This window comes from Macaca fascicularis, chromosome 19 (genome assembly GCF_037993035.2).
Source record: "Macaca fascicularis isolate 582-1 chromosome 19, T2T-MFA8v1.1".
Taxonomy (NCBI): domain Eukaryota; kingdom Metazoa; phylum Chordata; class Mammalia; order Primates; family Cercopithecidae; genus Macaca; species Macaca fascicularis.
The window spans coordinates 20,482,200-20,498,772 of NC_088393.1; the positions used below are offsets into that span (position 1 = coordinate 20,482,200).

General features: G+C 45.0%; 1 protein-coding gene across 8 annotated transcripts in view; it reads right to left on the reverse strand.

Moving 5' to 3' along the window:
• The window catches only part of ZNF682 (zinc finger protein 682), a 30,434-nt gene extending 17,058 nt beyond the window's left edge, over positions 1 to 13,376 (reverse strand). For 3 of the 8 annotated variants that reach the window (XM_005588567.4, XM_074026601.1, XM_074026602.1), the window contains exons 1-3: positions 13,183 to 13,376; positions 1,971 to 2,097; positions 733 to 828 (exon numbers count right to left, since the gene is read on the reverse strand). In XM_005588567.4, the coding sequence (XP_005588624.2) occupies positions 733 to 828; positions 1,971 to 2,097; positions 13,183 to 13,185 (226 nt within the window). In that variant the 5' untranslated portion in view covers positions 13,186 to 13,376. Of the gene's footprint in view, positions 1 to 732; positions 829 to 1,970; positions 2,098 to 3,286; positions 3,409 to 13,182 lie in introns of those variants that run through there. The other 5 variants (XM_045378966.2, XM_045378964.2, XM_065536211.1 and 2 more) reach the window with 4 other exon arrangements.
• Between the last annotated feature and the right edge of the window lie 3,197 nt (positions 13,377 to 16,573).

Consider the following 16,573-nt stretch of genomic DNA (forward strand, 5'->3'; position numbering starts at 1 on the left):
TGGTTAACACTAATACTCTCACACATTTCAGACATAATGCAAACAATAACAACAACAAAAACCCAAACCAAACCAAAACAAAACAAAACAAAAACCTTAAAAAAAAAGTTTAAAGGCCGGGCGTGGTGGCTCATGCCCGTAATCCCACCACTTTGGGAGGCCGAGGTGGGTGGATCACCTGAAGTCGGGAGTTCAAGACCAGCCTCAACAACTTGGAGAAACCCCATCTCTACTAAAAACACAAAATTAGCTGGGCCTGGTGGCACATGTAATCCCAGCTACTTGGGAGGCTGAGGCAGGAGAATCACTTGAACCCAGGAGGCGGAGGTCATGGTGAGCCAAGATTGTGCCATTGCACTCCAGCCTGGGAAACAAGAGCGAAAATCTCTCTCTCAAAAGAAAAGAAAAAAATAGTTTAACATAGAGTTCCTCAAAAGTACACATATATTCCTGTGGCCCCTGAGACAATGAAAGGGCAGTCAGATAATAAAGTCTGTTATAAGCCATGAAGAGGACTTTGGCTCTCACTGTAACCTCAAAGGAAGGTTACTTTTTAGAGAATTTAGGAGCATTAGACAGAAGATGCCTCCATGTGAGAGCAAGAAAAAATAACCATGCCCCTCAAAATCATCTCCATTGAAGCAGAGCTTCTCAAATAACTTTTGAAGCCCGTCTTCCCCCTTGGCCTTTGGAGCTTTCACCTGTGGCATGTGTTTCATTCATCCAACCTACCTGAGGGTTTAGCTATGGTCTCATGTCTCTTCACATTCCAGGGCTCCTGTCTTTGCTCCAGACAGCTAATCAGTTCTGGCTTAGAAACAGTCAGACCTGTTTTATTAGAAAAAAGTAATGTGATGCTTGTTGGGATTCTCCAATTACCAAGCTAGTGTTGTGCTCTGTAGAGAAGACAGAATATTATAGATGATTCTAGAAAATTAATAATAAGGCCGGGCGCATTGGCTCACGCCTGTAATCCCAACATTTTGGCAGGCCGAAGCGGGCAGATCATGAGGTCAGGAGATCGAGACCATCCTGGCCAACATGGTGAAAACCCATCTCTATAAAAATACAAAAACTAGCAAAGTGTGGTGGCACGTGCCTGTAATCCCAGCTACTTGGGAGGTTTAGGGAGGAGAACCGCTTGAAGGAGGCAGAGATTGCAGTGAGCTGAGATTGCGCCACTGCACTCCAGCCTGGCAACAGAGTGAGACTCTATCTCAAAAAAAAAAGAAAAAAAAAAAAGAAAATTAATAACAAAATAATATTTCTAAACAGAAAGTTTAGAATATTTTATATTTTTGGGTGTTTAGCTTCCCTACCCAATACTACTTAATCAAAAATTGGTGGTAGAAGTTGGATTTTAAGGTCTGGTCAATAATATTCTATAAAGGAATTTTTATAATGGAATTCCAAGAATTACCACTAAAGGCTGGGTATGGTAGTTCTCACTAGTAATCCCAACACTTTGGGAGGCCAACGAGGGTGGATCACTTGAGGTCAGGAGTTTGAGATCAGCCTGGCCAACATAGTGAAACCTCCTCTTTACTAAAAATACAAAAATTAGCTGGGTGTGGTGGTGGGTACCTGTAGTCCCAGATACTCAGGAGGCTAAAACAGGAGAATCACTTGAACCCAGGACGTGGAGGTTGCAGTGAGCTGGACTGTACCACTGCACTCAAGCCTGGGCAACAGAGCTAGACTCTGTCTCAAAAAAAAAAAAATAAAAACAAACAAAAAGAATTACCACTAGAGTGAAAAATGCCCATCACCTCAAGGCAGAAGAAAGTTAATGTAAACATAAAACTTCTTGAAAATTTTCTTCTCTATCCCAACAAATCCCCAAGTTTTCCTTGAAAGCAGAGATCTAAAACTCATTTACACAAAGCAGAAATCCCCACCAAACATTCTACAGAGGAAGAAAGTAAAATCTTTAGTGTGAAATAGGAATTGTGTATTGAAATTCTTCTCACCCAGAGAGACCAGGTTTCTGTAGTTCTCTAGCATCACTTTCCTATACAAATTCTGCTGAGCAGGTTTCAGAAACTCCCACTCCTCCAAAGAGAATTCTATGGTCACATCCCTGAATGTCAACAGCTCCTGAAAAACAAAACAAAACAAAACATAGTGACCAACTGTGAATGGGCAGTTTTTGACTCCATGTGAAAAGAGAATTGCTGTGACTTATATCAGTTACTGGAATTATTCAAACCAGTTAAAAATACTGGTATTTTTAACAAAAATATTCTCTGATGTATTCTCTAACACTGAGGAAAGAAAATAGAATCCACGTGGCCAGGTTCGGTGGCTCACGCCTGTAATCCCATCGCTTTGGGAGGCCGAGGCAGGCAGATCACCTGAGGTCAGGAATTCCAGACCAGCCTGGCCAACATGGTGAAATGCTGTCTCTACTAGAAATACAAAAATTAGCTGCGTGTGGTGGTGCATGCCTGTAATCCCAGTTACTCAGGAGGCTGAGGGAGGAGAATCGCTTGAACTTGGGAGGCAAAGGTTACAGTGAGCCGAGATCATGACACTGCACTCCTGCCTGGGCTACAAACCAAAAGGAAAATAGAATCCACAAAACCAATGTAGATACTTTTTTAAATAATCAGTATAAAATTAAGGGCATCAACACAGGCATATACAGTTTGAGTTTTATGTCTGCAGATTACAGAGTAAGTTGTAAATATTACTCATACAGAGAAGTCACGATGGGTTAGAAGGTATCTGTCAAATTTTAATGTACACAACAACGAACTACAGATCTAGTTAAAATGCAGTCTGATTCAGGTGATCTCAGGTGAAGCCTGAGTTTCTGAATTTCTAACAAGCTAGCCAGTGATACCAATGCGTCCGAATCAAGAATATTTTGTCAAACAGAACAAGTGGTTGAGCCCGTTTATCTGACTAGTAAACAAAGATAAGCCTTCATTTTCCAAAGCAAGCTTTAAGCAAAGAGAATCTAAAAAGAAAGGGGGAGTTTGCAGATTAAATGTGATGGTTTATGTACATCAGTCAGTAAATCTCCCAAAGTACTTATGAAAAATAAAGATAAAAATAATTAACTTTATAGTTTAAAAAAACCTGTCACAGACAGCCTTAACTTAGTGATTGAAATTAACATGAACCGGGCTGGGCATGGTGGCTCACGCCTGTAATCCCAGCACTTTGGGAGGCTGAGGTGGGCAGATCACGAAGTCAAGAGATCGAGGCCATCCTGGCTAACACAGTGAAACCCCATCTCTACTAAAAATACAAAAAATTAGCTGGGCATGGTGGCACGCACCTGTAATCCCAGCTACTTGGGAGGCAGAGGCAGGAGAATTGCTTGAACGTGGGAGGCGGAGGTTGCAGTGAGCTGAGATTGCGCCACTGCACTCAAACCTGGGCGACAAAGTGAGACTCCGTCTCAAAAAGAAAAAAGAAGAAATTAACATGAACTACAACAGAACAAATTGATGTGCAGTATCAACACACATGGGTGGACACATCGTCAGAGCTATGATATTATTGGCAACAAAAAGTAAATTATAACCTTAATCTAAGCATAAAGAACACCTTTATGCAAAGTTCAAGCTACAGATATCTCCCAGGTTTTCTAACCTCTAATAATGTATTTGAATAGTCTTTCCTCAGCATTTTAGAGAGCAAGTCTTATCTAACTATTCTCTTTTCCAGAACCTTCTGAGTTATTCTGGGCAATTAGTGCCATCCCCTTTAAATGTGCATTTTAAAAATCCTGTTTCTGCATAGAGTTGATGGAATATCCAGATGGAACCTAAACAATACACATTCCCCCTTCACTAATATCTGAGGACCCTACACGATCCCTAAGAGAGATCTTAGGTATCTACACCTTTCCACATTGATGAGACACAAAGAGAACTTTATTTATTTATTTATTTTTGAGACAGAGTCACTCTGTCGCCCAGGTTGGAGTCCAGTGAGTGGTGTGATCCCGGCTCACTGCAACCTTGCCTCCTGGGTTCAGGCAATTCTGCCTTAGCCTTACAAGTAGCTGGGACCACAGGCACGTGCCACCACAGCTGGTTAATTTTTTGGATTTTTAGTAGATACAGGGTTTCGCCATGTTACCCCAGCTATTCTCAAACTCCTGGCCTCAAGCGATCCTCCCGCCTCAGCCTCCCAAAGTCCTGGGATTACAGGCATGAGCCACTGTGCCCAGTCACAAAGAACATTTTTATTCTTGCAGGTCATACACTTCATGGTGAGAACTGGTCATGGTATGTAAGAAGCCTAGATAGAAAGAATAAAGGAGAAGGCTCCGTTATATAAAACAGAAGAAGCGTCTCACACAACTGCAGCAGGTCAGAGGACAACATCTGGAAATTTTCAAGGACCACACTTTGAAGGGTGGGGCTCTAAGATGTTGATGCTGACCTGCCATGATGCAGAAAATGTTTCCTATGGGCTTTCTGTACATTCTCAATCCGAAGTCAGGCCCTGTCTCATGAGTCCCAGAAGCCAGTGCTTATATGTAGTTTCTAGTGACATCAACCTGGCTGTACATTATCGGGTGTTATAGCATGCTGCGCAAAACCAGAGGAGAGATCCTGTCATGGAGATTCCTTTAACGCATTAGAAATGATGTGTCGCCGGGCGCGGTGGCTCACGCCTGTAATCCCAGCACTTTGGGAGGCCGAGGCGGGCGGATCACAAGGTCAGGAGATCGAGACCACCGTGAAACCCCGTCTCTACTAAAAATACAAAAAATTAGCCGGGCGCGGTTGTGGGCGCCTGTAGTCCCAGCTACTCGGGAGGCTGAGGCAGGAGAATGGCGTGAACCCGGGAGGCGGAGCTTGCAGTGAGCCGAGATCGCGCCACTGCACTCCAGCCTGGGCGACAGAGCGAGACTCAGTCTCAAAAAAAAAAAAAAAAAAAAAAAAAAAGAAATGATGTGTCAACCAAAAAAAAAAAAAAAAATTAGGTCAAATTAATATAAGTAGAGAGTTCATACGTGCCACATTTGAGAACAGCAAGAACAGCAACCCGGAAGCATAGATTCAAGTTGGCTTGAATATACACTTTGAATAGCAGCAGTGAGAAGCGGATTTTTTTTTTTTTGGAGACAGTCTCACTTTGTCACCCATGCTGGAGTGCAGTGGCATGATCTCGGCTCACTGCAAACTGAATCCTTGGTTCAAGCAATTCTCCTGCCTCAGTCTCCTGAGTGGCTGGGATTACGGGCATGCCCGGCTAATTTTTTTTGTATTTTTAGTAGAGGCGGGGTTTCGCCATGTTGGCCAGGCTGGTCTCGAACTCCTGACCTCAAGTGATCCACCCACCTCAGCCTCCCAAAGTGCTTGGATTACAGGCATGAGCCACCGTGCCCAGCCAAGAGGTAGATTTTTTTTTTTTTTTTTTTTTTTTTTTTTTTTGAGACGGAGTCTCGGTCTGTCGCCCAGGCTGGAGTGCAGTGGCCGGATCTCAGCTCACTGCAAGCTCCGCCTCCCGGGTTCACGCCATTCTCCTGCCTCAGCCTCCCGAGTAGCTGGGACTACAGGCGCCCGCCACCTCGCCCGGCTAAGTTTTTGTATCTTTTTAGTAGAGACGGGGTTTCACTGGGTTAGCCAGGATGGTCTCGATCTCCTGACCTCGTGATCCGCCTGTCTCAGCCTCCCAAAGTGCTGGGATTACAGGCTTGAGCCACCGCGCCCGGCCAAGAGGTAGATTTTTGAAGGTAAAAAAGGGGAACAGAAAGTGGGCTGATACAAAGTTCTTTATCAAGGATTCTCATTAGTTTACAGGAATAACATTGATTAGTGATTGGCTATATAGGGTTAAGCTAGAAGGTGTGGGCTATAGTGTCCTGTGTGACATTATTAGATTAATTTATAGCTATGTGTGGCAGTAACAAGCAGTTTCAAGAGATGAATACATTGCTCAAAGGAGAAGTAGGACATAATTCTGGATTCATTTTAATGTCTCTCTGGGCCCGATAACTAACAGAACTTGCATCCCTCAGATAAAAGCTCTTTTACTTTCTCAAATCCCAGGGTCTGGATTCAAATTTGGGGTTTCCGATTTAGGTTTCAGAGGTGTGGGAAAGCAGCAGGTGCCCTCTGCACATTCGCAGGCATTTGTGCAGGAGCAGGAAAAGAACATTGTAAATTCTTAGGTCTATTCAATGCATATGTGTAACCCTGACAGGGTTTCTAGGCCCTAATTGTCTCTGAATTCATTTCAGATCTGAAGATGCCAGGGACATTGAAAGAGGTGGAATGGCTGTTGCTGCCCTGTAAAGTTATTTTTGTAGAAATCTGACCTGACTGCTCTACAAGGGACTATAGAACACAAATAGGCAGAGAGACCATTTTGCCTGCAAATTTGGGGTTTGCACAACTATGGGTTGTGACTGGAAGCCCAAGAGGGAAAGACCCTCTAGGGTGAAGTCTGATGGGTACCTTCTATGTTTATATCATACCTGGTCTTTTCAGACAGTGTTTTGAAAATGTAATTAAAAGCACAATCATCTCCAACCCTAGAAAAACTCTCCACAGTGGCAGAACAGAAAGCAAAAACTGTATGATTACACAATTAAGCCAGAGCGTGACATTAATTGCAGGCAATTTGCTAAGAGATCACAAAGACAGAAAGAACGTTGTCAGAATTAGACCTCAAGAAGAAGACGTGACAGCACTCACTTGTCGTAGTTTATCCTAAATCCACCTGGGAATTGGAGAGGTCAGTTGATTATATTCTATAAAAGATAAACTTCCCACATCTTCATGACAGGAGGTGGTTTTGCAACTTGGAGTGAAATTCAGGTACCTGGTGAAGGTAGGATTTTACTCCTCTATAGAAACTGTGGTGCCAGGTGCGGTGGCTCAATACTGTAATTCCAGCACTTTGGGAGGCCGAGGTGGGCAGATCACCTGAGATCAGGAGTTCGAGACAAGCCTGGCCAACGTGATGAAACCCCATCTCCACTAAAAATACAAAAAATTAGCCAGACGTTGTGGCAGGCGCCTGTAGTCCCACCTACTTGGGAGGCTGAGGCAGGACAATCGCTTGAACCTGGGAGGTGGAGGTTGCGGTGAGCCGAGATCACGCCATTGCACTCCGGCCTGGGTGACAGAGGGAGACTCCGTCTCAAAAAAAGAAAAAAGAAACTGTGGAAGAGGGATCTATGTTCTTGGCTATTTATATATTAAATCAATGGTTCCTGACTCAGAGTGCTGGGCCATGGTGCTCCTGCCCGTGAAGCTTAGGCTACAGCCTGCAGCCCACACACACCCTCACTGCTACATCTGCGCTCCAGCACCATGCCACAGAGCAGAGCCCTGGGCTGCAGGAGGAGGCACTCCTGGTTAGAATTATATTTTCACAATAATGGAAATGAAAGTGGTGTTCCAGCCTAAGTTTCTGGTTTTTTTTTTTTTTTTTTTTTGAGACAGAGTCTCGCTCTGTTGCCCAGGCTAAAGTGCAGTGACGCGATCTCGGCTCACTACAACCTCCACCTGCCGGTTTCAAGCGATTCTCCTCCCTCAGCCCCTCGAGTAGCTGGGACTACAGGTGCCCGCCACCACGCCTGGCTAATTATTTGTATTTTTAGTAGAGACAGGGTTTTGTCATGTTGGTCAGACTAGTTTCAAACTCCTGACCTCAAGTGATCCTCCTGCCTTGGCCTCCCAAAGTGCTGGGATTACAGGCATGAGCCACCACGCCCAGCCTCCAGCTTCAGTTTCTACTGATAACGATGACATGGAAAAAGTACTACTGGATGCCCAGCACGAAGTCTGGATGGAGTTGCTCCACGAGTTGTCATCGTGACAGCTCACCTCACTCACAGACACAAGGCACCAACAGAGATTCTGAAACATCTAAGGCATTGGAGAGAAAAACAGTTATTAGTCTGTGGAAGATTATATTGAGAGAAAGAAAGAAGTTGAAAGCATATTGAAGGAATACTCAGATTCGATATGGGATTGGTTAAGTGAGCAAGAAAAAATTCCCCCCAGTGTGTTTCTCTTTAAAGAACCAAAGAGCACAGCTTCTCTCAGCATGAAAAACACACGCATTCTGAAGAACAGATACAAATTCTATGTAGAATTTCTAGAGGTTTTTCTTCCATTTTTGCTGCTGTCTCATCTGTTGGCCACTGGACTGGGGATTTATATTGGAAGCCATCTAACAACATCCACCGGCATCTTTTGATGAGGAATAGGAAACAACATTGTTCACATACTGGAATTATATCTGAGCTTGTGGCACAGCTAAATGAAGAGCTATTATCATCCATGGGTGGGTGACTGCATCCATTGCATTTATTAGTTCTGTAAATGCTGCATGCCTAAGTTAGTAAAATGAAAAAATAGGGCCAGGTGTGGTGACTCACGCTTGTAATCCCAACACTTTAGGAGGCCGAGGCGGACGGATCACCTGAAGTTGGGAGTTCGAGACCAGCCTGACCAACATGGTGAAACCCCATCTCTACTAAAACTACAAAATTAGCTGGGCATGGTGGCACATGCCTGTAATCCTAGCTACTTGGGAAGCTGAGGCAGGAGAATCACTTGAACCTGGGAGGCAGAGGTTGTGGTGAGCCAAGATCAGGCCATTGCACTCCAGTCTGGGGCAACAAGAGCAAAACTCCATCTCCAAAAAAAAAGAAAAGAAAAAATAAGGTCAGTCCCGGTGGTTCATGCCTGTAATTCAAGCCCTTTGGGAGGCTGAGGCGGGCAGATCGCCTCAGGTCAAAAGTTTGAGACCAGCCTGGCCAGCATGGCGAAACCCTGTCTCTACTAAAAAATCCAAAAACTAGCCGGGCATATTGGTGAGTACCTGTAATCCCAGCTACTTGGGAGGCTGAGGCATGAGAACTGCTTGAACCTGGGAGGTAGAGGTTGCAATGAGCCGAGATCGTGCCACTGCACTCCACCCTAATCAACAGACTGAAATTCTTTCTCAAATATATATATGTATATATAGACACTAAAATCATGCTGACCTCTAATCATACCTATTGGATTAATTAGTAAGCATATTAATTGATGTGACAGAGGTGGGGTTAATATTTATTGTAACAATTTGTTACTATATTTTTTCTTTTTTTTTTTTGAGATGGAGTTTTGCTCTTGTTGCCAAGGCTGGAGTACAGTAGCATGATCTTGGCTCACTGCAACCTCTGCCTACCTGTTTCAAGCAATTCTCCTGCCTCAGGCTCCCAAGTAGCTGAGATTACAGGTGCCCACCACTACACCCAGCAAATTTTTGTATTTTTAGTAAAGACATTGCTTCACCATGTTGGCCAGGCAGGTCTCGAACTCCTGACCTCATGATCCACCTGCCTCAGCTTCCTAAATTGCTGTGATTACAGGCATGAGCCACCATGTCCGGCCTATTTTCTTTTGATATAAAAAATAAATATCTTAGGATAAATAATTTTAATATATTAGTCATAATGTATGAGTATTCAAAAATTATCTGTAATATTAACTCAGTTAAAATAATTTATATTTCAAAAGAATGCATAATATTAAAATCATTATTTTAAAGGGGTTTGTCCAAAATAAATATTGTGCTGTTATATTCACACTATTGTACAAAATACTGTTTATTTTATTTTTATATTTTTGAGACGGAGTCTCGCTCTGTTGCACAGGCTGGAGTGTGATCCCAGCTCACTGCAACCTCTGCCTCCCAGGTTCAGGCAATTATCCTGCCTCAGCCTCCCAAGTAGCTGGGATTACAGGCGCTTGCCACCACACCCAACTAATTTTTGTATTTTTAGTAGAGATGGAGTCTCACTATGTTGGCCAGGCTGGTCTTGATCTCTTGACCTCAGGTGATCCTCCCACCTCAGATTCCCAAAGTGCTGGGATTACAGGCATGAGCCACTGCACCCGGAAAATACTGTTTAATTTAAATGGATGTAATTTGCCTATACAAGAGTACATATAACTATGCCAACTGTTCTTAAAAAACAAATAGAAACCAGGGTACAGGGTGTACTCTAAGCTGGTCTTGCTACTGCAGCATAAGCACTTCGACCTCCACATATTAGTAATTACCTTGGATCATCAGTTTTCTACCGAAAACACCTATTGTTTTTCTCTCTCCAGATACTGAAGCGATACCCTTCAGTATCTGTGACCCTTTAGCTTTCTGGATTGCTGAATTAAATCCTATCCTTTGTGTTCACTTTTTGTATTTTTTAAGACAAAGTTTCACCCCTGTTGCCCAGGCTGGAGTGAAGTGGGCAAATGACCTGAGGTGAGGAGTTCAGAACCAGAATGGCCAACATGATGAAACCTTGTCTCTACTAAATATACAAAAAATTACCCAGGTGTGGTGATGGGCGCCTGTAATCCCAGCTACTCAGGAGGCTGAGGCAGGAGAATCGCTTGAACTCGGGAGGCAGAGGTTACAGTGAGCTGAGACTGTGCCATTGCACTCCAGCGTGGGCAACAAGAGTGAAACGCCATATTAAAAAAAAAAAAAAAAAAAAAAAGATTTACATATATTTTGAAGAAGCAGAGAAAAATGGTACATATAAAAGTTGTCTAGGCCAGGCACGGTGGCTCATGCCTGTAATCCCAGCATTTTGGGAGGCCAAGGCAGGAGGATCTCTTGAGGCCAGGTGTTCGACACCAGTTCAGGGAACATGGTGAGCTGCTGTCTCTACAAAAAAAAATTAGGCAGGTGAGTTGGTGCATGCCTATAGTCCTAGGCAATTGGGAGGCTGAGGCAGCAAGACTGCTTAAGCTCAAGAGTTCAAGGTTACAGTGAGCTATGATCACGCCGCTGTACTCTGGCCTAAGTGCAAGAGTGAGATTCTGTCTCAAAAAAAAAATTAATCAATCAATAACAGTACTTTTCTAAATTATATCCTTTAAGAAAAGGCAAAAGAACAAAATGTCTTCCCTCATTTTCAAGTGGGGGAATGAAGCCTCTTATTTCTAATTTGCATTTGCTTCTGCAAAAGGTAGGTCTAGGCCCATGGTCTTGAACTACTGGACATCTGAATTCCAGTAGGTGCTGGATTCAGACAACTGAGGGGTGGCGTTGGGCACACTGTGTGCACATAAAAAAAAGGGTTTGTGGGTGGAACTAAAAGGCAAACGAGGGAAAGTTGCTATCAAGAAACCATGGGTGGGACAGTGCAGGCTTAGGGAAGGACTGGTTCATGCTATAGATCGTGTCCCAGGAGAGGCTATGCTCTGACTTCTTCCTGTGTCCATGTAGGCAGATGAGACTATGATTAGGTGGCACAGAAGCCTGGGTTGGTGAATAAAACAGGTTGCCAGTACAGATTGCCTTTCAAGCTCTACTGATAAAATGTGTAAATACATTTAATTAAAAACTGAAGTTAAAATAAGTAAAGAAATCTTTCCAAGGTGACAAACTCAGGAAGCGGCAATGCTGATTGGAACACAGACATATCTGACTCAGATGTCAAGTCAAGCCGTTCTATCACTTGGGATATTTTCCCACCCCCATCCTGCTCACTGAAGGGGACAATAACCGTACTACCAAGAGCCATTGTGCTGTGCCCCACTGTGTCCCTTAGATGCATTTTGCTTTGCAGGTTTGTGCACTGCCTCACCGGGTTGGGTGTTCCTCGTTCTTGGGGATATTTTTTCTCTCTTCACCAATCTGAGAAAATTTTCTCCTCAATACCAGCATCCAATTGCCTGGCCAGCACTGTATCTCTAAGAAACGGAAACTGGGAGCTGGGGAAGAAAATCTCAATGTCCTAATGGATTTGCTTTTAGAGGAAAGGTATACCTGATTTCTCCCAGGCACAATGCACCAATCACTCCACAGACAGGCGGCATTCCCATACCTCAGGCTGCCCCTGAGAGGAAATGACCCAGGGGCTGATATTCACTAGACACCGCAGGAGACACAGCCACTGTTCTGAAACTCAAAACCAGGAAAATAACACAGGGTGGCTGAGGATGCATTGCCCTGTGAAGTTTCCAAAGTGGAACCTCAACCTAAAAACATTCCGATAAGGTGTCTGTGCCTAGGAAATATTAAAGGGAGACTAGCACAAAGGTTTTGTTTTTTGGTCTTTTTTTTTTTTTTTTTTTCCCCCACAGTGGAGTGTTGGGATTATTCTCTGCTTTCATCTCCTGTAAAATGTTTGCAAATGAAAAACATTTATTTTTCTAAAAAGTGCCATCCGCTGCTCTTTGAAATAATGATTAATCAAAATACTGTATCTGAAATGTACAAAAAAGGACTAAGAGTTGATAATGTTGTGAATTAGAGAGGCGAAGTTGGTGTTGAAGACTGTCAGGAAAGAACTGAAAATTTAAAATTCGACTGCAAGCCACAGTTAGGCTGGGGCAACAGAGTGGTGGATTTGAGACTCTGCTTGTCACACATTTGGAAAATACAAGAGAAAATCACTTCTCCTGTGGAGTGTTAATTAAATAGCAGGCAGTTGAGGTGGCTCTAGTGCCCTGAGTTCCTACATTAAAACACACACACACACACACACACACACACACACGCAAATACATTTCTTGTAAATTGCTACCTTAGGGGGAAACAAAATTCAGATTTAAGCAACCACAAACCTTAAATTAACTTCTGATTACATAACCAGGCAATGACAACCTGAATAGTCTAAATAAGATGATCACATAACTGGAACGAGTCAGTTACTGAATTCGGTTTGCTTCTTCCTTCACCTATGAAAAACTTTCCTTCAAGCCCTTCGGTTGGACCCCAAACCACAAACCGTGGCTGGGTGCTCTCCGATCATGAATCACTGTTAACTTCAGTAAGTTTTTAACATTTTAAAGGTGACTCCCATTGTTTTTTAACAGGAGAAGGAAAAGACTGAGGACCCCCAGGATCACAGCACTTCCCACGCACAAACTACACACAGGGTCTGGACTCTGCCCTGAGGACCCTTCCATTGTCCCCGCAATCGGGGCAGACGCGAGAACGCGCGCGGTGCTTCCCAGGGTGGGCTCCGGGCGGGATGCGGAAGAACGGAACGAGATGCCCGCCGGGATTCCCGGTTGCTGGCCCACCTCGCACCCTGTGCCCGAAGGGGACCGAGGGCCGAGCTGTGCCTGCAGGGACTCCAGTCCGCAGACCCCGCAGCTGACAGCTGGGAGGCCCCGGTCCCGTCACAGCCGGTTCCGGCCGCTTTCAACCAGCCCTGCCCCCACCTCGGGACGCGCGGCCTGGCACACTCACCATTTTTCGGCTTCCGGGATGTCCCGGAGTCTTAGCTCTGGATCTCACAGCATCTGCAGGTCAGAGGGTGACAGAGGCTGCAACAGAGTCACTGAGACCTCCTAGCGCAAAGGATACTAAGCAACGAAGATGGACCCTGAGCTCTGGCTGGAGCGAGACAAAGGCCCCGCCAGCTCCAGGACACCGCCCCCTCTACCTTGGCTGCGCACCTGATTGGACAGTTCCCACTCCAACGCCCATGATTGGATACAGTTCCACGCCCCGTCCCCTCAGGTCATGAGTGATAGTAGACGTGATCTGAGAATGGGTTGAAAAAGGCAGGAGTGGCCGGGCGCGGTGGCTCAAGCCTGTAATCCCAGCACTTTGGGAGGCCGAGACGGGCGGATCACGAGGTCAGGAGTTCGAGACCATCCTGGCTAACACGGTGAAACCCCGTCTCTACTAAAAAAAATACAAAAAACTAGCCGGGCGAGGTGGCGGGCGCCTGTAGTCCCGGCTACTCGGGAGGCTGAGGCAGGAGAATGGCGTAAAAACCCGGGAGGCAGAGCTTGCAGTGAGCTGAGATCCGGCCACTGCACTCCAGCCTGGGCGACACAGCGAGACTCCGTCTCAAAAAAAAAAAAAAAAAGAAAAAAGAAAAAGGCAGGAGTTACAGGTTTTTCCTGAACCCTTTTCTGGCGCCCTTCCTTCCTTAACTGGAAACTGGCCCCGCCTGGGGAACATTTGCATTTAACTTTGTATATAAGGTTATCTTTATTTGTGAATAATAGACATATGCTATTCACAAATGGAAACAATATGACAATTATTTTAAAATTTCAGATTTCATCACTTTCCTAGCCTCCAGTCTTTTGAGCAGGCAGCCTGAGATGTCACAAGGGAGGCAATTCTCTAAGAAATAAACTGTGAGGCACATATGAATTTTAAATTTTCTAGTAGCCACATTTTAAAAAACAAACCAGGCATGGTAGCCTGTGCCTGTAGTTCGAGCTACTAGGGAGGCTGAGGCGGGAGCATCACTTGAGGCTAGGTGTATAAGACCAGCTCTGGCAACATAGCGAGACCCCATCTCTGCAAAAAATAATTAAAAATTTCGCCAAGCCTGGTAGTGCACGCCTGTAATCCTGGCTACTCAGGAAGGCTGAGAGGCAGGAGGATCACTTGAGCCTGGGAGGTCAAAACTGCAGTGAGCCACGATCGCACCACTGCATTACAGCCTGGGTGACAGAGTGAAACCCTGTTTAAAAAAAAAAGATCTCTGAAGAAGGCATTTTCTCTTTCTGCAATTTAGCCAAGCAGTTAAGTACGTCTTGAAGTCATCTTCGAGTTTTTTTTTTTTTTTTTTTTTTTTTTTGAGACGGAGTCTCGCTGTGTCTCCCAGGCTGGAGTGCAGTGGCCTGATCTCGGCTCACTGCAAGCTCCGCCTCCCGGGTTCATGCCATTCTCCCGCCTCAGCCTCCCGAGTAGCTGAGACTACAGGCGCCCGCCACCACGCCCGGCTAGTTTTTTGTATTTTTTAGTAGAGACGGGGTTTCACCGTGTTAGCCAGGATAGTCTCGATCTCCTGACCTCGTGATCCACCCGCCTCGGCCTCCCAAAGTGCTGGGATTACAGGCTTGAGCCACCGCGCCCGGCCATCTTCGAGTTTTTAACAGGGCAAGGATGTTTTCTAAAACCCCAATCTCCAGAGTTGCCATGAGGCAAATCCCCCCAGCATACATGAAAATCACTCACAGCTAATGCATTCCTCATCAGATCCAGCGCTTCTTACCCCTGGCAAATAAAAATCACCTGCGGGGCAGGGAGCGGTGGTTCACGCCTGTAATCTCAGCATTTTGGGAGGCCGAGGCGGGCGGATCACCTGAGGTCAGGAGTTCGAGACCAGCCTGGCCAACATGGTGAAACCCTCGTCTCTATTAAAAATACAAAAATTAGCCGGCCATGATGGCACACGCCTGTAATCCCAGCTACGCGGGAGGCTGAGGCAGGAGAATGGCTTGAACCTGGGAGGCAGAGGTTGCAGTAAGTTGAGATCGCGCCATTGCAGAGTGAGACTTCGTGGCGGGGAGGGGGGTTCGGGAGATGGTGGAGAATGACTGGCAGGGCGGGGCAGGATGGAAACTTAAAATCCCTTAAGCCCAAGTTGCAACAGACCAATTAAATTAGAATCCTTGGAGTTGGATCTGGGCAACAATATGGTTTAAAGCTCTCAGGGTGATTACAGTGTGTAGCCAAGCCCCCAAACCACTGCTTTTCACCAACAGTTTGATGAATTAGTTACAAATGGTTTTTCAAATGCATGTAAAAACGTTTGCTGCTGAGTTGTGACCTTGCAATCTTAACTCATTTTCTACTTACTATACTTTGCAGAACCAACCTCTGCTACTCGCTTTGTTCCTGATTCTACCTGGCTCCATATGTGCTTAGTGCATACTATGCACGGGGCACTGTGCTGTGTGCCCTGGTCCCGGTGAGCATCATTCTCGGGGGAGAATCTTGCTGAAAACAAAATCACATCCCAAAAAGTTAAAATCATCCTACTGGCTGGGCACGGTGGCTCACACCTGTAATTGCAGCACTTTGGGAGGCCGAGGCTGGTGGAACACAAGGTCATGCGTTCGAGACCAGCCTGGCTAACACAGTGAAACCCCATCTCTACCAAATATACAAAAAATTAGCCAGGCATGGGGGCAGGCGCCTCTAATCCCAACTACTTGGAGGCTAAGGCAGGAGACTCTTGTAGTGGGCCAAGATTGCACCACTGCACTCCAGCCCAGGGGACAGTGCGAGACTCCATCTCAAAACGAACAAACAAACAAACGAAAAAACCATGCTACTTACAGAATTGAGGTGAAAATTAAAAGACCTAGGGGGTCACCCAAAGTTAGAACCTGAATCAATAACTTGGAATATTAATATATATCTGATGGTGCCCTGAGCACACACGTCCATTTTATTTTATTTTACCTTATATTATTTTATTTTTATTTTTTGAGACAGAGTCTTGCTCTGTCGCCCAGGCTGGAGTACAGTGGCACGGATCTCGGCTTACTGCAACCTCCGCCTCCCAGGTTCAAGTTATACTCCTGCCTCAGCCTCCTCAGCAGTTGGGATTACAGGCACGCACCAACACGCCCAGCTAATTTTTTGTATTTTTAGTACAGACGAGGTTTCACCATGTTGGCCAGACCTTGGGTGATCTACCCGCCTCGGCCTCCCAAAGTGCTGGGATTGCAGGCGTGAGCCACTGCACCCTGCCACATGTCCGCCTTTAAAATAAAACAAAATAAAGCATTACTATTATTCTCAAATATTAATCTATAACTACTATGCAAACATGTAATATTTAAATTTTGATTGATGTATAACATGCATACAGAAATATATGTGC